The sequence below is a fragment of the Primulina huaijiensis genome, chromosome 8 (genome assembly GCF_012295235.1).
Source record: "Primulina huaijiensis isolate GDHJ02 chromosome 8, ASM1229523v2, whole genome shotgun sequence".
Classification (NCBI taxonomy): domain Eukaryota; kingdom Viridiplantae; phylum Streptophyta; class Magnoliopsida; order Lamiales; family Gesneriaceae; genus Primulina; species Primulina huaijiensis.
In genome coordinates, this window is record NC_133313.1 from 5582773 (window position 1) to 5604819 (window position 22047).

General features: G+C 35.2%; 2 protein-coding genes across 2 annotated transcripts; both read left to right on the forward strand.

Annotated features, from left to right (window-relative positions):
• The first annotated feature begins 620 nt into the window (after positions 1-620).
• On the forward strand, positions 621-6495 carry LOC140982017 (uncharacterized). Its single transcript, XM_073448433.1, has 3 exons — positions 621-658; positions 851-1191; positions 6266-6495. The coding sequence occupies exons 1-3, from the start codon at positions 621-623 to the stop codon at positions 6493-6495; spliced, it is 609 nt and encodes a 202-aa protein (XP_073304534.1).
• Positions 6496-19765: 13270 nt separating this feature from the next.
• Positions 19766-21858, forward strand: LOC140983432 (uncharacterized). The gene is made up of 3 exons (XM_073450486.1): positions 19766-19960; positions 21477-21554; positions 21646-21858. Exons 1-3 carry the CDS (start codon positions 19931-19933, stop codon positions 21781-21783), a joined length of 246 nt encoding a protein of 81 aa, XP_073306587.1. The 5' UTR covers positions 19766-19930; the 3' UTR covers positions 21784-21858.
• The last annotated feature ends 189 nt before the right edge of the window (positions 21859-22047 follow it).

The following is a 22047-nucleotide window of genomic DNA, read 5'->3' on the forward strand; positions in this document are numbered from 1 at the left end:
AACTTGAAAGTAACATAAGATTAAAATATTACCTGCATTGATATTGCAATTTGTATTATCTATTACAACTTGAATCGTATTCTTTTCTCCAATGCTAGACATAAAGTTAGAAAGTAACTCAAGCATCTTGTCACCCGTCTGAGAATACCCTGAAGCATAAGCTTATTCAATAAATACACTTCCTCTCGGACCATTTACCAAAAAATTATAAGAGTCGTATTCTTTTTGTTCGTCCACCCATCTCCCATGACTGTGCATCCATACTTAGAATCTTCTTCATAGGATTTGATAAGCAAGTTCGTATATGCCACTCCCTCTTCAAATACTTAATCCTCACTTCATGATATGACAGAATTGCTCGCTTCTTGACCAGCTGCGCTTCGGAGTTCCCAGAAGCGCTAGCCTTGCGCCTCAAGTCGCCTTGCACTTAAGTTATCGAGGCGAGCACTTTTAACAACTATGATATTGACAATATGATTAGCCGAACCTTGCTAAATTTTGTCACTTAGGCTAGTTGTGCAAAGGCATATCTTAGGAACTAACAGGGACAAAATCTTTTTTTTTTATGATAATTGAAGAGATCAGTTGCATAATTTCAATTTCTTCAGCGTCTTTGCAGAATGGAACTGTTCGACATATTTTTCTGTATTTGGGCATGGTTTGTACCACGTGACCGTTCCTCGATGTAGAGTGGAATATGTTTGGTGTGCATTTTAAACAGTTGAAATTCTCTAGAGCGAATTTGTTTGAACTGAGAGTAATATCTTGAATTAGGAGTTGATGCTTTCTGTTGTAGGGTGCTAGTTGCAGCTTGTTTTTGTAACTTCTCTTTCTCTTGAATACGATGTAGGCTATTACCATACCATGTGGTGGCTGACTATGAAGCAGAGGAAGATGACAAGATACTAGATTCAGACACTACCGGTCAAGTACTTTCCCGTTCTCAGCAGTGGGAGCATAATATTGCTGCCAAAGTTGCAGAGTTCACCACCACATTTGAGAAACAAGTCCTTGCATTCAACATGATTTACCATAAGCGAGATCTTGGGGAGTTTCGGACAGAGGAGAAGCTGATGATGGAACAATTACTCTTGAATGAAGAGAAGCAAGCATTATTCGAATTGAAGGCCAAAATGAATTCTAGACAAAAATTCAGTCGAGAAAGTCATGAAGCCAATATGCGAATGGCTTGTAAGAAAAAATGACCCATATTAATCAGAAGAAGGAAAGACGTGTAGGAAATGGCGACGGCCATTACCTACAACTTTTGACAAACGTGCTCAACTTTAGAAACTTGAGATACGTACACGTTTTTTCTTCTGAATCTCGGCTCCCGATACACTCATCGATGGTATGAGAAACGCCTATAAATAGAGCGATTGAGGTCCCTAAGCACACACCTTATAAGAAAAATTTACACCATCTATTGAGAAGGTGGAGTGCTTAGAAGGCATCAACAAAGAAGAAAATAAGAGAAAATCAAAATTTTCAATGGCCGGAGGTAAAATTTAAGCTTCCGCATATTGTTTTTCATATTCATGTATACGTAAAAAATATGATTTTGAGAAAAATTTCTAACATTTGGTATCAGAGCAACAATACCTCTACTTTGAAAATATTTGTTTTCAGATCAAGAACTTTATGAATTTTTTTTTGAAGTTTTACGTAAGAAATTTGAAACTTGAAGTTCGAACATAATAATCATAATAAATTTACTTGAAAATTTCTTCGGAGAATTTTCTTCTTGATCGGAGTTTCAAGTTCTGAAATAAGAATTTTCGGGAGCAAAATATTTTCGAAAAAGATGCTACTGGTTTTTTCTGAAAATGGAAGATGAAGAAGACGAAAGTTTGCAAAATGAATCAGAATGCAATTTAACGTGCATTTATTCAATTGCCTTTAATGCAAATTGAATTATTGAGACTGCAACTGCACGCAATCAATTTCGTTTTTATTTTATTTTTTTTAAAAAAATATAATAAATGAGAGACCCACAATTAATATTGCGGGACCTACAAAATTTACCAATTGAAAAATCATGTTGAAGTTATTATTATTATTATTATTTTTTTTAAAATAATAATAATAATAATAAATAAATAATGATTAATGTGTTATTAAGTTATATGTATAATTCGGTATACATATAGCATTTGGTTAAATAATTTGTACACATTAAAATAATTCTAAGTTCGACGTAATTTTTAATACATGTTTAGAAATTATTTTTGAATGTTAGATATAATGTCAAATATTATGGATAAGTGTTTGATTTATACATGCAAATTTAATATTATATTTGCATTTATTCTTGAAATTTAAAATGTAAATAATATTAAAAAAAAATTGATACATCAATATTCACATTATGTTCATATTAAATTATATTAAGTAATTTATAATTTGAAATTAACATATAAAGTAAGATGTAATATAAAATTATAAAATAAAATATTTCAGATATTCATAAATGAACAAATAATCCTCATTTTATCACTACTCTGATAAAAGAGAAAAACTGATGAGGAGCCCACCAAATGTTAGAAATTTTTCTCAAAATCATGTTTTTTACGTATACATGAACATGAAAAACAATATGCGGAAGCTTAAATCAATTATTACCTCCGGCCATTGAAAATTTTGATTTTCTCTGATTTTCTTCTCGATTAAGCCTTCTAAGCACTCCACGGTGTAAATTTTTCTTATGAGGTGTGTGCTTAGGGACCTCAATCGCTCTATTTATAGGCGTTTCTCATACCATCGATGAGTGTATCGGGAGCCGAGATTCAGAAGAAAAAACGTGTACGTATCTCAAGTTTCTAAAGTTGAGGTAGTTTGTCAAAAGTTGTAGGTAATGGCCGTCGCCATTTCCTACACGTCTTTCCTCATGTAAATGTGATCCTCACTTTATCACTACTCTGATTGAAGAGAAAAACTGATGGGGAACGTATTTGTTCATATTAAGTAAAAATGTGAATATAAAGTTATTTAAAGAAAAATTTTGGCTTATAAAGATTCACATAAATGTGAATAATTAAGTTGAATAATAATTATAAGGTGACATGAGAAAACATGATCTGGGGAGTTCTTCATAGATCGGTTTAAACTGCCTTGACTAGCCACTGGTCTCCCTGAAGAATGTTGCGTTGGGTATTTAAAGGGCCTTAGCACTACCTATCTTTCCTGAGAGCACTCTTGGAAAGTGTTGATTACGAAATAATTATTATATAAAGCATTAAGTAAAGCCAAAATTTTGTCTAGTGAACCATATAATTTTAAATAATTGAGGAATAGCCACAACATCCTTAATTATGAAAAATTATGCATTAAGTGGATTTGGATCACATAATGGACATCAATTGTAATTAATTATATAAACATAATAAAATTTACCCCATATAGATTTTTATTATATTTATATAACTAATTAGGTTAAAATATCAAATTATATTTTTCTTAATTTACCCACAGGAGTTAAGGAAAATACATTTGATAGTTTTATCACAAAGTTACAGAAAAATCTTATTGAATTAAAATTTTATCCCACAGGCAAATTTTATGTCACTAGATTTTTAAAACATTAATTACATTAGTAATACATGATATTGTCTCAAAATTTTAAGCATATGATATTTTGTGCAGTTATGCAATCTGCGAATTTTTCTGATATGAAATGTGACATTCCCGAACTAAAGGGCGACAACTATAAAATATGGAAAGAAAGAATTCTCCTTCAATTAGGGTGGATAGATATTGATTATGCTATACGGAAAGACGAACCATCTGCTATTACTGAAAACAGCATTCCAGATGATGTTGATCTTTATGAAAAATGGGAGCGATTTAATCGACTCTGCGTAATGTTCATAAAGAAAAAATCACTGCTGGCATGCGTGGTTCTGTCGACCAGCATAATAATGTCAAAGAATTACTGAAGGCTATTGATGAACAATTTCAGTCTTCAGATAAGGCACTAGCAAACACCCTAATTATGGAATTCTCTTCATTAAGGCTCACCAGTGTGAGAGGTGTGCGAGAGCACATAATGAAAATGCGGGACATAGCGACTCGGCTCAAGATACTTGAAGTGGAAATGTCTGAAACTTTTCTTGTGCACTACATTTTATGCACTCTTCCACAGCAATATGGACCCTTCAAAATTTCCTACAATACACATAAAGATAAATGGTCAATCAATGAATTAATGACCATGTGTGTTCAAGAGGAAGGAAGGCTGTTGATGGAAACAAGTGATAATGTATTTGTGACTACACAAGGAAAGTATAAGAAGCAAGCCAAAGTCAAGGGAAAGGGAAAGGAATAATTTCACCTCAACCTGACATTAAGAAAGAATCCAAGTGTTTCTTCTGTAAAAAGACGAGACACATGAAGAATGATTGCAATAAATTTAAGGACTGGCTTGAAAAGAAACGTATACCTACTTCATTTGTCTGTTATGAATCTAATATGGTTAATATGATTTATAATACATGGTGGATTGATTATGGTTCTACAATCCATGTTACAAATACCTTGCAGGATATGCAAAACCTAAGGAAGCCAATAGAAAATGAGCGGAGCATCTATTCAGGAAACAAGATGTCTTCACATGTGGAGGCTATCGGGACTTGCTGCCTTATATTGGATAGTGGTTTTACTTTAAAATTGGAAAAGACATTTTATGTTCCTAGTTTTTCTAGGAATTTAATTTCAGTTTCAAAACTTGATAGAGACTGAATTAAAGGTATTCTAAGTCTGTCTCAAGAAACCTATATCAACAAAGTTTTAGAGAGATATCGGATGAAAGATTGTTCACCAAGTATAGCTCTCGTTGTGAAAGGCGATAAATTCAATTTGAGCCAATGTCCAAAGAATGATTTAGAGCGGGAACAAATGAAAAACATTCCTTATGCTTCTGCTGTCGGAAGCTTAATGTATGCTCAAGTTTGCACTAGACCTGACATTGCATTTGTTGTTGGAATGTTGGGAAGATATCAGAGTAATCCAGGTTTAGACCATTAGAAAGCTGCAAAGAAATTAATGAGGTACCTACAAGGGACCAAAGATTATATGCTTATGTTCAGACAAACTAAGAATTTGGAAGTAATTGGCTACTCTGATTCAGACTACGCTGGCTGCATTGATTCACGAAAATCTACTTCAGGATATATTTTTATGCTAGCTGGTGGAGCTGTATCTTGGAGAAGTGCAAAGCAGACATTGACTGCTTCTTCCACTATGGAAGCTGAGTTCGTATCTTGTTTTGAGGCAACTTCACATGGTGTATAGTTGAAGAGTTTCATTTCGAGGCTTAAAATTATGGATTCTATATCTAGGCCATTAAGAATATATTGTGACAATTCAGCTGCAGTTTTTATGGCTAAAAATAACAAAAGTGGTAGTCGAAGCAAGCACATCGACATTAAGTATTTAGCCATACGAGAACGTGTTAAAGATAAGAAGATACTTATCGAGCACATTAGCACCGAATTGATTATTGCGGGTCCTTTGACTAAGGGCATGCCGCCATTGAAATTTATGGATCATACAGAAAGAATGAGACTTGGTTCCTTTATGTAATTTTGTTGTAAGAACAAATTTAATGAAACTATGATGTGATATTTTCTCATATTTGTTGTGCACACATTCATTGATTTGAGAATTATCAATAAAGTTAGACCTCGAATAAACATAAGGTTTATTCATTAAGTTATACAGTTTGAGATACATAATGCATTGTGATACATGGAAGATAATACTTGCTTCTAGAGGAACTATCGCCATGATTCATGTGTTCTGTTTTCTCCTATGGTAAATGAGTTATATGGGTCAAGTGGGAGAATGTAAGAAAAAATGACCCATATTAATAAGAAGAAGGAAAGACGTGTAGGAAATGGCGACGGCCATTACCTACAACTTTTGACAAACGTGCTCAACTTTAGAAACTTGAGATACGTACACGTTTTTTCTTCTGAATCTCGGCTCCCGATATACTCATCGATGGTATGAGAAATGCCTATAAATAGAGCGATTGAGGTCCCTAAGCACACACCTCATAAGAAAAATTCACACCATCTATTGAGAAGGTGGAGTGCTTAGAAGGCATCCACCGAGAAGAAAATCAGAGAAAATCAAAATTTTCAATGGCCGGAGGTAATAATTGGTTTAAGCTTCCGCATATTGTTTTTCATTTTCATGTATACGTAAAAAAACATGATTTTGAGAAAAATTTCTAACATGGCTGCCATGGTTCACATGGAGCAAGCTCGTGCGGAATCTCAGGCTGATGCTGAGATAATGGCACGAGCCCCAATTCGAGCAAGTACTCCTGGCTCTCGAGGTTGTAACATCTCATCTCTCGGCCCCGACATGGGTGGTCGGCAGGAGCAGTATGACATGATCAACGAAGATGATAAGGAGCCATCTGAGGACTTTTTGAATGATGACGAAACCGAAAACGGAGACACATTGCTGCACAGCGAGTGGCATGGGTAGGTAAGTTAGATTTGAATGCAAGATAAGTGTTTGAGATGGATGAAATACTTTTTATCTGGGTAGGTCGAATGTTTTATGTAAAAAAGATGGCCTATTGTCTATTGACGCATTCTTAGTAAATTTGTTATTGAGAATTAGTAAATGAATTTGGCGCAGATGAGGAATAACGAATTAAATTGTGTTAGATGTTATATAGTGCATCAAAAATATACAATTTTATGGATAAAAACTAGTTTAAACGGGAAGGGATGGCCTACACAGAAAATTCGATGCTACCCAAACGAAAGGTGCATAGGAAACGTACATAAATGGTCATTTTATACCCGTGAAACGTCAACTACTCGTTTTACTTTAAAAGTACTAGGAAATTTTTTTTTTCTCCATAATTCGAAATATACATATATATATTTATATATATATATATATATATATANAGTCAGTTTAAAGACTCAACACACCATAATCTTGATAACAACATAATACATATACAGATCACACACAACAGTGAAAAATACAGGTACCTAAAATATCATTTCATGAATATGAATAAACTTTAACATAAACATTTTCATATCATCATCAACATGTCCATATTCATTTATCATCAATATATTCATATACATATTCTTTTTTCCTTTCGTTGAATTCAGATCGTTAATTGTGACTTTCGTGTTCGTCTACGTATTGGACGATGGATCCATCTACATGTAACCACAGTACTGGGTGGCGGGGACATCAGCGACACTCTCACCCCTCAACTGAGCCTTTTGCCTACGTATTAACATATCATATCGTGTCCATAGAAATACGATCGTCGGGCTCCCACTGGGACCTTCTCCCTCACGATATCTCCAACATATCATCGTATTAGTCACAATTATTTTACTTCCTTAAACATTTCGTATTTTCATCATTTTATAAAAATTAAACATGCATATAACGTTTTTATTTTAAACCAAGCATGCAACATATCTTTTAACGTTATCTTTTCATCGTAAAATCCCATAAACATTTTAAAAATCATATTTTATCATATAAAAATTCATAAAAATTTAAAATTATCATATTAGCATATAAAAAAGCATTCAAAGCACTGTCATGTCGTTTACTAATTTTCAGATGTAAAATTACTATTTTGCCCCTAGACGTAAAATTTCACGTTTTTGACTTTTTCTTAATTTCATTGACTTTAACATGTCTCAAATAATTATTTAAGCTTATATTAAATTTATTATAATTTTATTTACCTTGAATACTAGACTTTTTAATTAATATTTATAATTTTATTTACCTTGAATACTAGACTTTTTAATTAATATTTAATTAATCGTTTTTAATGTGTTTTAATTCCGAAAATTTTAAAATTCAATACAAAATTCCTAAATTCAAAACTTAGACTTTTTATAGTATTTTAGCCCTCGTGAACTACGACTCGACCTCTGTGAGCCATGTTTCGATTTATTTTCAAACAAGAAAACCCTAAGCACATCGACTAAGCCCCTTCGAGCCATCTTGTTATTTTCTCGAGCCAAGCTCGAACCACCTTGAGCCAACATCCAGCCAACCCACCTAGGAACCCTTCTGGACACTTAGATCCCTTAGGAATCGAACCATAGCTAGGACCGAAGCCCCAACTTCAGAACATGCCATGGTCGAGAAACCCTCATGCGATATGACTCTATGTTACACACCTAGGACTCTAGCCGACCCAGCCATCCCCTGGACCAACCCCTTGTGCACCCTCTTAGGGCTCTAACCACTTGAACTAGCCCAGCCCAAGCCCCCTGGCCGAGCCCTTGAGCCCTTGCGCGCTGCTGCACACAAACGCACAGCATGGCTCCTTCTCGGGTTGCTAGGACTCTAGGACTATCTCTCTTACCCCTCACGTGACTCTAGACTTCCCTGGTCCTAGTCATGCCCATACGTGCTTCCAAAAGAACTCAACCCTAGCCCATCTTGATTGCACAACCGCGGGTGGTTCCAGCTTGAACGGTTCTTGTTTGCAGCGTTTGTGTGCGTGTTCTAGGACCCTAAAATTTGGGTAAAACACTCTTAATCCATACCCTAACCATGGCAGCCCCTTAGCACATAGACCAAATTTAATGTTTTAAAAACCACATAAGATGCATGTACGAAAATAATAAGATGTGTGGTTTGTTTTCATTCAAAACATGCTTAAACAAATACTATGGTGTGATAGATGTTTGAAAGAATGAATATGGTGTGCCTTTGTGTGTATAACGCATGAAAATCCGTTGAGATGCGAAGAACGACGACGAGGGGACCTTGGTTGAATTTCCTTGACAAAACCGAAGCTTTTCCTCTCAAATTATAGTGTGTGTCATGTATTTGGTGAGGGAAAGAGTTTGAGAGGTTTAGGGGTGTGTGGCGTGGGGTTTGGTATGGGGTTATGGGTTTTGTATATTATATAGTTAATAAAATACTAACCAAGCTTAGGCCTATTAAGAAGGTTAATTAGGCCCATTAGTACATAATTAAAATATTAAAAATTATTTTGTTTAATAAAGTTTGTGAATTTATTAGCTGGGTTGTCAAAACGTTCGTATTTTTGTTGAAAAACTAACACCGATAAAATTTACATCCCGGCGTATAAAATCACCTCAAAACCCCTTATTTTCAAAAATAAGAAAAATCATCAACCTTATTTTAAATAATTAAAAGCAACTATTTAATAAAACGTTTTCTATTTTTCAGTCATCGGTCTCCGTTCCTCGATCGCAACTCGTATTACCCTTAAAAATACATTTTAATGCATGTAAGTAGAGAAACTACTAAAACATCATATAAACATGTCACCTAATTGATTTAGCAATTAAAATCAATTAATTAACCATTTTCCATATTCCCTAGATTTGCATGTTGTTGGATTACGTCGTCTTAATTTTGGACCTTACAATTCATCCCCCTTTAAATTAAATTTCGTCCTCGAAATTAGAACTTACCGAATAGCTCCAGGAAGCGTGTCCTCAAGTCTCTCTCGGTTTCCCAAGTGGCTTATTTTTCCGAGTGATTCAACCACTTGACATTGACCATTGGAATGACTTTTTTTCGGAGTCTTCTTTCTTGCCTTGCCAAGATTTGGACATGTCTCATATTTGGAGTCAATTGTATAGGTTCATAATTTAGCACATGTGATGGATTCGACATGTACTTTCGCAGCATCGAAATATAGAACACATTGTGAACTCCACAAAGCATCGGTGGCAATGTCACTCTATAAGCTAGTGTCCCAATCCTCTCCAAAATCTCAAACGGACCTATAAATCTTGGACTAAGCTTGCCTTTCCTGCCAAAATGCTTAACACCCTTCATAGGTGCTATTTTCACAAATACGTGGTCTCCCACCGCAAACTCTAAGTCTCTTCGTCTCTTGTCAGCATAGCTCTTTTGTCGGCTTTGTGCAGTCTTCATTCTCTCACGAATTTTAACTACAAGCCCGGCAGTCTCTTCAATCACACCTGGACCAATCTATCTTCTTTCACCAACCTCGTCCCAAAGAATAGGAGATCTACATTTCTTTCCATAAAGTGCCTCAAAAGGAGCCATACCAATCGATGATTGATAGCTATTATTGTAGGTGAACTCCACTAGAGGTAATTTCGGTTCCTAACTTCCTTGGAAATCGATCACACAAGCTCGCAGTAGATCCTCTAAAATTTGAATAACTCTTTCGGACTGACCATCGGTTTGAAGATGGAATGTTTTACTGAATAATAACTTGGTCTCCATCGCTGCATGCAGACTCTTCCAGAAAGATCACGTAAATCTCGGATCTCTGTCAGAAACAAAAGACACAAGAATCTCATGCAGACAAACTATCTCTCGAATATATAACTCTGCATACTGAATCATGGTGAAGGTCGTCTTAATAGGTAGAAAATGCGCTGATTTCGTAAGATGATACATTATCACACATATAGCATTGAATCCCTTAACAGTCTTCGGCAATCCCACCACAAAGTCCATCGTAATATTTTCCCATTTCCACTCAGGAATAGGAAGTGGCTTAAGTTTTTCCGCTGGTCTCTGATGCTCTGCTTTAACTTGCTGACAAGTCAAACACTTGGATACAAACCGCAGGATATCTCTTTTCATGCCTGACCACCAATATAACAACTGCAAATATTTGTACATTTTCATGCTTCCTGGATGAATGGAATATGGTGTGTCATGAGATTCTTTCATAATGAGATCCCTCAAAGAATTGTCACTAGGAACCCATAAACGATCTCGATAGCGAACTATACCATCCACTTCAGAATATAACTTTCGTCCCTTGGTTTCATCTCTTGCTCTCCACTTTTTCAATTACTCATCAGTGGACTGTCCCTCACGGATTCTATCTCTCAAATTCGACTGTACTGACAAAGTGGCAAGATTAGGGGTCTCGCCCCTAGCATATACTGTAAGCTTAAACCGCTGTATCTCGATCTGCAACGGTCTTTGGAGTGATAATTGAGTGATAACTTCTGCTTTTCGACTCAATGGGTCTGCCACAACATTAACTTTTCCCGGATGATAGCTAATCTCACAGTCGTAGTCCTTCACTAACTCTAGCCATCTCCGCTGTCGCATATTCAATTCCCTTTGGGTGAAGAAGTATTTCAAACTTTTATGATCGGTGAATATTTTGCACTTCTCCCCATATAAGTAATGTCTCCAAATCTTTAATGCAAAAACTACCGCTGCAAGCTCAAGATCGTGAGTAGGGTATTTTTTATCGTGAACTTTCAACTGTCTCGACGCATAGGCTATAACTCGGTCATTTTACATCAGAACTGCACCCAAACCAAGTTTAGAAGCGTCGGTGTGTAGGACATACTCTCCTTGCCCCGATGGCATAGCTAACATTGGCGCTGATATTAAGGCTTGCTTCAACTTGTCAAAACTGTTTTGACACTCGGATCTCCATCAAACTTTGCATTCTTCTTTGTCAAGGCGGTCATGGGTACCGCTATAGATGAGAATCCCTGAATAAACTTGCGATAATAGCCAGCTAGTCCCAAGAAACTGCGAATCTCGGTGACGCTCTTCGGTACTAGCCACTCTCTCTCTGCCTTAACTTTACTTGGATCAACTTCAACGCCATCACTAGAAATGATGTGGCCTAAGAAAGCCACTCTATCAAGCCAAAACTCGCACTTGTTGAATTTTGCATACAACTTTCTATCTTGCAGTACTTGCAGTGCTGTATTCAAATGACGACTATGCTCCTCTTTGCTCTTGGAATATATCAATATATCATCAATGAAGACTATGACGAATTGATCCAGATACGGCATACCTAGTCTGAAACGCTGTCTTGTGAACATCAGACTCTTTCACTTTCAACTGATGGTATCCAGAACGAAGATCAATCTTCGAGAATATCGATGCTCCGTGCAACTGATCAAATAAATCTTCGATTCTTGATAGAGGATACTTATTATTGATAGTGACTATATTCAGCTCTCGATAATCGATACAGAGTCGCATACTACCATATTTCTTCTTCACAAATAATACCGGTGCGCCCCATGGAGAATAACTAAGGCGAATAAAACCCTTGTCTAGCGATTCTTGGATTTGATCTTTTAATTATTTTATTTCGGTAGGTGCTAGATGATGAGGTGCTTTCGATATAGGTACTGTGCCCGGCATTAACTCAATGGAAAACTCCACCTCACGATCGGGTGGGATGCCAGAAACGTCATCGAGAAAGACGTTAGGAAATTCTCTCACAATATCAACATCCCCCAATTTTTGACTGATAGGAGCATTTGCGGTAGTGACACATGCTAGAAAAGCTTGGCATCCTCGTCTCATAAACTTCATCGCACATAGACAAGAGATAATGTGCGGCATTTGCATGTTTCTCGCGGTCTCAAATACAAAAGATTTACTACTAGGCGGTCGAATAGACACTGATCGCTGTTGAAAATCAATCGAAGCTCCATTCGCTGATAACCAATCCATACCAAGTATGATTCAAATTCAGGCATAGGAAGTACAATAAGATCTGCCCGAACCACATCTATGAATAAACGAAGCTCCAGATTCTTGACAATTTTAGACGTGAGCATTTGATCACCGGAAGGAATAGAAACTTTGAAACTCAATCCCATATCCTCAGGAATAATATTCAGTCGCTTAATGAAAGTCTCATATATGAAGGAATGTGTGGCTCCTGAATCTAGTAGTGCATAGGATGCTACACCTTGAATGATAATCCTTCCTGCGTCGAAAATGTCTTTTATATCTTTTCGTGTTGAAGCTTAAAGAATTTCTATCATTAATTTCCCTACATTATGTGAAGGTTACATGTTCAACTTAAGCATTTCTTGAAAAATTGCATTTTAGCCCTTCAATTTTTCAAGATTTGCAATTTAGTCCCCAAAATTTTGAATATTTGCAATTTGATCCTTAATATTTTCAAAAATTTACATTTTGGGTCCCTTAAGTTTTTCGGTAATTGCATTAAAGTCCCTTAACTTTCGGATAATTTCAATTTAGTCCTTAAACTTTTCGAAGATTACAATCTTGCCCCAAATGTTTCGAAACTGCACAATGACCCCTCCATAAATTCGAAACCCTTATCAACATTTAGTTATGATTTTCTTTTTAAAATTTTGGTCATAAAGCTTTTTATTTGGAATTATTTCATCATTTACATAAAATCAAGGCTCAAAGATCAAAACCAATTCTATAGTTTCTAAAATCATATCTTAATTTCCAACTAAGGTAGAGCATGCAACCTAATCTCCACTACATTAATCTTGTTCCCAATTCAAATCTAATAACCAATTTAATATTTCATGTAGTAAAAGCAATATAACAATGTTAAATGACTAGGTTACCCGTGATAAGAGTCGTGTCTGGCTCCTCTTCTGCTTCCTCTGCATTCATAACATATGCTCGTCGCGCAGTAGGTGCATTTTTCTTCGGGCAATCAGCAGCTTTGTGCCCTTCCTCCTTGCATTCGAAGCATCTAAAAGATCCCCATATGCATTTGCCAAAGTGAACGCGATTGCACTCCTTGCATGGTTGCCTATCAATAGGCTTTGGTGCTCCAGGATTTGGTGGTTTTTGTGGTACTTGCTTCTTGACTTGACCTTGGGGCTTTTGAGGTCCTTGAGGTCTAGGAGGACCGGTATATGGCTTTTTGTTTGGATGAATATGTTGTTGGTGTTGATGTCTCTTGCGCTGCATCTCAAAATCGATGTCCTTCAAGGATTGCTCAGATTGGAATGCATAAGCAGTAGCAGTAGCATAATCCAAAGGACGCATCATCATCACGTTATTTCGTATGGTAGGTCGTAGACCATCCATGAAGTGTCTAAGCTTCTCTGCAGCATCCCTCGCAATAAGGGGTACAAAGTGACAGCCCTTATCAAATTTCCTCACAAACTCAGCAACAGTCGAGTCTCCCTGACGGAAACTCATAAATTCCCTCTTCAATCGCCCTCTAACATCAGCAGTAAAATATTTCTCGTAGAATATCTCATTGAATCGAGCCTAAGTAAGTGTAGCAAGATTAATACTATTCTCAGCTCCTTCCCACCATAAAGAAGCGTCATCCCTAAACATGTAAGTGACACACCTCACACGGTCAGCATCCCCCATATTCAGATAACAAAAATGCACCTAGAGTGCCAGAAAATTCTTTCAGCCCTAGCCTTCGGAACTGATTATACACATCATGTTGTGGCCTAGGTGCCTGTTGTAACTGCTGCTCGAAGAAACAAGCCATCCCCTCTAATGCACATGTAGCAGCATCCCCATTAGGAGGCGGGGGTGCATTAACATTATGATCCTCAGTGATCTCTGTCTGTCTATTGATAGGTGCGCGTCTACGAGACATTATATCTGAATGTTTTCCAATTCTAACGTAACTAACATGCATTTAAATCTAAGTTTTCTAATCATGTAACATATCCTTATTCATTTTAGCGATTTCAAACATATGAATCATATATTTCCATATAGCTTATTAAACATATGACATAAACATATATTTCATGTAATCATGCAGGTAACAACATATAAGTCATATAAAGCATGTAAACTTACAAATTCAGGCTTGATGACTGAGCTTTCTGGCACTGATGGTGGCACAACCCTTTACAGAACCATTGCTCTGATACCAAATGAAACGTCCAATACTCGTTTTGCTTTAAAAGTACTAGAAAATTTTTTTTTCTCCATAATTCGAAATATACATATATATATACTTTAATATACCTTGACATCATTTTTTAAAATAAGCAACCAACTATTATTTGAAATCAAAGGAAATAGTTTAAACTTAAACAAAAACCTAAAAAGCAATAATTTGAAAAGTATAGCCCATACAATCATCTCTCAAAAATCTCTCAAAGCTCGTAAAAATCTTTAACATAAATCATAAACATAAATCATAAGTGCGGAAAAATAGAAGCGCTGGTCCTCGGGTCATGTGCACCGTCAGCCCAACAAAGTCAATCATCAAGACCTCCAATATCATTATTATCCAACTCACCTGTATCAATAACATCTAGTAAGTTTAAAGACTCAACACACCATAATCTTGATAACAACATAATACAAATACAGATCACACACAACAGTGAAAAATACAAATACCTAAAATATCATTTCATGAATATGCATAAACTTTAACATAAACATTTTCATATCATCATCAACATGTCCATATTCATTTATCATCAATATATTCATATACATATTCTTTTTTCCTTTCGTTGAATTCAGATCGTTAATTGTGACTTTCGTGTTCGTCTACGTATTGGACGATGGATCCATCTACATGTAACCACAGTACTGGGTGGCGGGGACATCAGCGACACTCTCACCCATCAACTGAGCCTTTTGCCTACGTATTAACATATCATATCGTGTCCATGAAAATACGATTGTCGGGCTCCCACTGGGATCTTCTCCCTCACGATATCTCCAACATATCATCGTATTAGTCACAATTACTTTACTTCCTTAAACATTTCGTATTTTCATCATTTTATAAAAATTAAACATGCATATAACGTTTTTATTTTAAACCAAGCATGCAACATATTTTTTAACTTTATCGTTTCATCCTAAAAACCCATAAACATTTTAAAAATCATATTTTATCATATAAAAATTCATAAACATTTAAAATTATCATATTAGCATATAAAATAGCATTTAGAGCACTGTCATGTCGTTTACTAATTTCAGGTATAAAATTATCGTTTTGCCCCTAAACGTAAAATTTCACGTTTTTGACTTTTTCTTAATTTCATTGATTCTAAAATGTCCCAAATAATTATTTAAGCTTACATTAAATTTACCATAATTTTATTTAGCTTGAATACTAGAATTTTTAATTAATCTTTAATTAATTGTTTTTAATGCGTTTTAATCCCGAATAATTTCAAACTTTAATATAAAATTCTTAAATTCAAAACTTAGACTTTTTATATTATTTTAGCACTCGTGAAACACGACTCGACCCCGGTGAACCATGTTTCGATTTATTTTCAAACAAGAAAACCCTAAGCACGTCGACTAAGCACCTTCGAGCCATCTTGTTATTTTCTCGAGCCAAGCTCTAGCCACCTTGAGCCAACATCGAGCCAACCCACCTAGGAACCCTCTTGGACCCTTAGAACTCCTAGGACTCGAACCATAGCTTGGACCGAAGCCCCAACTTCAGAACATACCATGGCCGAGAAACCCTCATGCGATATGACTCTATGTTTCACGCCTAGGACTCTAGCCTACCTAGCCATCCCCTGGACCAACCCCTCGTGCACCCTCTTAGGGCCCTAACCACTTGACCTAGCCCATCCCAAGCCCCCTGTCTCCCTGCCCTTATGCTTGAGTCCTAGACATGCTAGGACTCTCTCCCTGCCTCACTTGACTCTAGACCCCTGTCCTTGCCGTGCCCAGCCGTGCTTCCAAAAGAACTCAACCCGAGCCCCTCTTGATTGCACAGCCGCGGGTGGTTCCAGCTTGAACGGTTCTTGTTTGCATCGTTTGTGAGCGTGTTCTAGGACCGTAAACTTTGTGTAAAACACCCTTAATCCATACCCTAACCATGGCAGCCCCTTAACCCATATTAAACATGATTTTTGGACCAAATTTCATGTTTTAAAAACCACATAAGATGCATGTACGAAAATAATAAGATGTATGGTTTGTTTTCATTCAAAACATGCTTAAACAAATACTATGGTGTGATAGATGTTTGTGAAGAAAAGAATATGACGTGCCTTTGCGTGTATAACGCACGAAAATTCGTTGAGATGCGAAGAACGACGACGAGGGGACCTTGGTTGAATTCCCTTGACAAAACCGAAGCTTTTCCTCTCAAATTATAGTGTGTGTGTCGTGTATTTGGTGAGGGAAAGAGTTTGCGAGTTTTAGGGGTGTGGGGCGTCGGGTTTGGTATGGGTTATGGGAGGGTTTTGTATATTATTTAGTTAATAAAATACTAACCAAGCTTAGACCCATTAGGAAGGTTAATTAAGTCCATTAGTGCCTAATTAAAATATTAAAAGTTATTTTGTTTAATAAAGTTTGTGAATTTATTAGCCGGGTTGTCAAAACGTTCGTATTTTTGTTGAAAAACAAATACCGATAAAATTTACATCGCGACGTATAAAATCACCTCAAAACCCTTTATTTTCAAAAATAAGAAAAAGCATCAACCTTATTTTAAATAATTAAAAACAACTATTTAATAAAACATTTTCCATTTTTCAACCCTCGGTCTCCGTTCCTCGATCGCAACTCGTATAACTCTTAAAAATACATTTTAATATATGTAAGTATAGAAACTACTAAAACATCATATAAACATGTCACCTAATTGATTTAACAATTAAAATCAATTAATTAACCATTTTCCATATTCCCTAGATTTGCATGCAGTTGGATTACGTCGTCTTAATTTTTGACCTTACAAACCGAGTCGAGTTTTTAGTCCTGGAAGCGCCCTAAAAACAATTTGACATGTTTTAAATGCTTATGTTATCACGAATATGACCTTTTATGTAAATATAAGAATATGTTACATGCTTGATTTTAAGGAAAATTTACTTATATGTACGATTTTATTAAGTGATGAATATGATGACATGTTTTGAAGGATGGGAGTTGGTTGTGACTAATACGATGATACGATAATACGATGATATATAAGGTCAAGGCTCAGTGGATGGGTAATAATATCGGTGATGTCCCTACCGCCGGGTACCGCGGTTATACGTTGATGGATCCATCACCTAATACGATGATACGAAAGTCACTAACTAATGAACGGAATTCAAATTAAGAAAATGAACATGTATATGTTTATATGATGAGATATGTTATGAAAATGTTTATGCTTCGACTGGTTATGATTATGCATGCGACTTTTTAAGATCATGAAATATATTGTTATTACAGTACTTTTCAATGTTGTTTGTTATGTCTATGTACTTGCAATAACGTCACAAGTGTGTTGAGTATTTAGATTCACTAGGTACGAATGATACAGGTGAGTATATTGATCAGGAGATTGGAGGTGCTGAAGACTGAGTAGGCAGAGTTGGATGTGCGCACGCGAACCCGATGACCGTATTTTCCACACATCATGTTTATGAGATATGAGTGATTTTGGATATTTTCATACTATGTCTTTTATTTTGTTGATGTTTGACAAGATTTTTACACGTTTCTCATTTGTTTTATTTTAAAACGTATGCCGAGGGTTGACGAATTGTCTATTTTTAAACTGCAGTATTTTCATCTGTTAGTTGACTACTTTTATTTTAAATGTGAAATTTTTAGACACTATTGCATGCATGCATAAAGTTATAAATTTTCAAAAAAAAATAAAATTCTAGTAGTATTTCAGTAGTAGACGTTTCACATTCAATTCTTCAGATCTGGTAACAGACAGTTTGGCATTCTTCGATTCACAAGTTTGAGACTTTATTGATTTTTTTGAGAACTTTAACTTGGTTACTTCAGTTCTACTTGGTCCTTTAAGTTTGATAATTCTCCTTCAGTTCAGTTACGTTCTTTCAATCCAGTTGTTGGTTCAGTTTAGGTCTTATGGTCGGTTGCTGGTCAGTTTGTTAAACTTTGAAACTTATAAATTCAAACATAATACCCTAAGCTCTAATATAATTTTCATGGCCCAATGTAATTAATTTTTAATAATAATAAAATCAAGGGTATTTTGGATATTTTTGAAATGTCTTTAGCATAAAGCACCAGATTAGGCATAATTTAAAAGATTTAGGTCTAAACTGTTTTAATATGGATCAAATTGGGATTGTAGCTAAACATTTCAGACCAAATTGAGTTTTTTGGTGGGGAAGCTTTTTATCATTACAAAATGTTCTTTGATCATTAAATTTCATATTTTACAATTTTTTTTTATTATACCTATTCTCCCTTGTAAATTATCTATTTTTGAAAATTGAAACGACAAGAGAGAATAGGTACGAGGAAAATATATTTGTAAAATATGCAATTGAGTGATTAAATTTAAAAACAAAAATCATTCACTTCTCATTTTTTTGGGATAAATGTGTTGACCACCAACTGTTTTTTGTTATGATGTCCACCAACCGTGTTCACTTTTGTTTCAATCACTAAGGTGACACTGATCATAGAGGTGAGTACAGTTGATAGGCAGCATGATACATATATGCATCATATATATACAGTTTTTCTATGCTGACTATATATACAGTTTTGTTATGATGCTCAGCTATAAAGTGACACTCATTTATTGGATATGATAAAAACATATCAAAATTATATATCCATTAGATGAGCGCCATCTCATTAGTGTCAATACAAATTTCATATATATATAGTTTTTCTATGCCGACTATATATACAGTTTTGTTATGATGCTCACCTATGAAGTAACACTCATCTATTGGATATGATAAAACATATCAAAATTGTATATCTAATATGTGAGCGTCATCTCATTACTGTGCATAAAAATTGACATGATTGGTGAGCAACATAACAAAAGTGTATATATATATATATCTACAGTTTGATATGCTGCACATCTATCATGCACATTTATACGAGCAATGATAAACTATTGGATGTATAATTTTTTCACGTTTTATTAGATTCAATATGTGAATATCACTTCATCGATACTCATATAAAGTGTATACGATGAAAGTGCAGTATATTAAAACTATATATAATTAATGACATTTAGTTATATATATATTTCATGCCGGGCTTGAGTCGATAGGGCCCTTTATTTAGCCCAAAGACCCCGTGCCCTCAAGTTGAATCATCTCTCTCCATTACCTACGATTCTATCCATTCTTGATTCCCATGTGCGCATTTCTGTTTCTAAATTCTTCCTTCAATTCTTCCATCAAATGAATCTCTTTGTAGCTTCAATTATTCGCTGCTGCTTATGGACGATAACCATAGAAGCACCTCCAAGGTACCCAATTTTGATTATGCTCTTGCTAAATGTTTTGCTCAATCTTGATGATTATTTTCTCATGAAATTATATTGTTTTGTTCGACCGAAAATGAATTCTTTAAGATTGTAATCCTTGTTGTTGTTTGTGGTGAGCTCCGGTATTAGTTCTCGTCTGGTGCTTGCTAGTAATATTTGCATATTTCTCCTTTTTTCTGTTTCACGTATTAGCTTACCATCTTATTCCTGATATTCTTGTAATTGATTGTTGGGAGTAGTTTACAAAAATCACAGTGATAACAAAAGTTGAAGTTGAAGCAGGAAAAACCCGGGACGGCCTTGGCAAATATGTGATTTGGAATTTTTGGTATATGTTAGCATCATTTTTCTTGAAACAGATTTACATTAATTTACCACACGGTTGCTATGGAAATCAAATAGATGTGTATGTATCAAGATACAAAGGTAAAAAGTTAAAACCAACAGCAATTAAGCACCACTAGTAGCTCTGGGCAAACAGATTTTGTACCCGAAGCTTATCAGCTTGGCTCAAACTTTAACAGAATAGAGAGAGTAAAATTGTGAAATCCAAAGAATTTGAGAGTATTTATATGAATTATGGAAAGATACTTCATATTTAGCAAGGTTCTAAAAAGCGTGAAGCGTCCTGAAGCGCGGATGTCGAGCTCCAAGCTTTTCATGCTTAAGCGAGATTAGCACAGGCTTAAGCGTGAAAAAACGTTTTTTTATCTTTAGTATAATTGTAATTATCTCAAACCAATAAATAGATAAAATAATACATAAATATGATAAATTTAAGTATGATGCATTAATTCTCATATTTATAAAAACATAAAAATCTCAAAATTACAATCTTTATTGTTTTTGCAACTAGACCACATTAAAAAACCCCCAATATTTGTCAAATCATTGTCAGATACGTTTAATCATAATTAAAATTTAAAAATAAACATCTAAACTATAAACCTAATTTATTATTTTAAAATAAAAAGATTTAACTTCAAAATAAATAAATTTAAAAATAAACAGATTCGATTAATTGTGCTTAAGCATACTTAATTAAATGTTTTAATTACGCTTAATTCGGTCAAAACTATAGTTTGACCGCTTTTTTCCGTTTTTCTCCGAAGCGGGGCGTTTTTGTCGAGCTTCAAGCTTAAGCTCGCTTAAGCGGGCTTTTTAGAACGCTGATATTTAGAGGCTTGATTCCCAAGCTAATGGCTTACAACTTCTATAGAATGCATGTCCATTGGTACCAAACATTAACCGACCACTTCTCCATCACCATTATTGTGTCAGAAATAAGGGGAAGATAGAAAGGTTTCACCTTTGAGTTTTAAAGTAAATTCAGAAATAGAACTGAGCAAGCTAAATTAGGCTGTTGATTTTTTCTTTAATTCAATTTCAATCCTCTCCGCAGTAGCTAATTTGAATTACTAACTGCTTATCATTAGTCTTCTTCTGTAACTTGACAATGTGGCTAAGAGGATATTGTTTTGATTTCTTGGTGTTTTAGGATTACTACAAGGTCTTAGAAGTAGACTATGATGCAACTGATGAGGCGATCAAATTGAATTATCGGAAGCTGGCATTGGTTGGCATTTTATCTTCTCTGAACCATCCGGACGAAGGGGCCTGAAGGATATTTTCTGGAATTTTCCTGATCTTTTCTTATTGTTCTGCAGAAATGGCATCCTGACAAACACAAGGGAGACTGTGCTGTTACTGAAAAATTTCAAGAGATCAATGAAGCCTACACTGGTGATTTGTTTGTGCTAGCATATGAATTATTTGATCTTACTTTTGCAAGTCGCGGTTCTTAATCGATTGCAGAAAATGTTTCCATTTGACAAATTATTGTTAACCTGATATGAAAATCAATTGATTAAGTAGTTCAATTAGGGTAAAACCAGCTTTGTGGCCTTCTTCTTTTAAGGTTTTTTTTAAAAAAAAAGTTGTAAAAGAACACCGGTTTCTCCATTTTATTGTTGGCTGATTCAAAGCACTGACCAGATTGGCAGAATATGCGTTGACTCCGCCGACCCGGTCGGCAGCGACATTTTACTTTTTTTTTTTTTTTTTTTTAA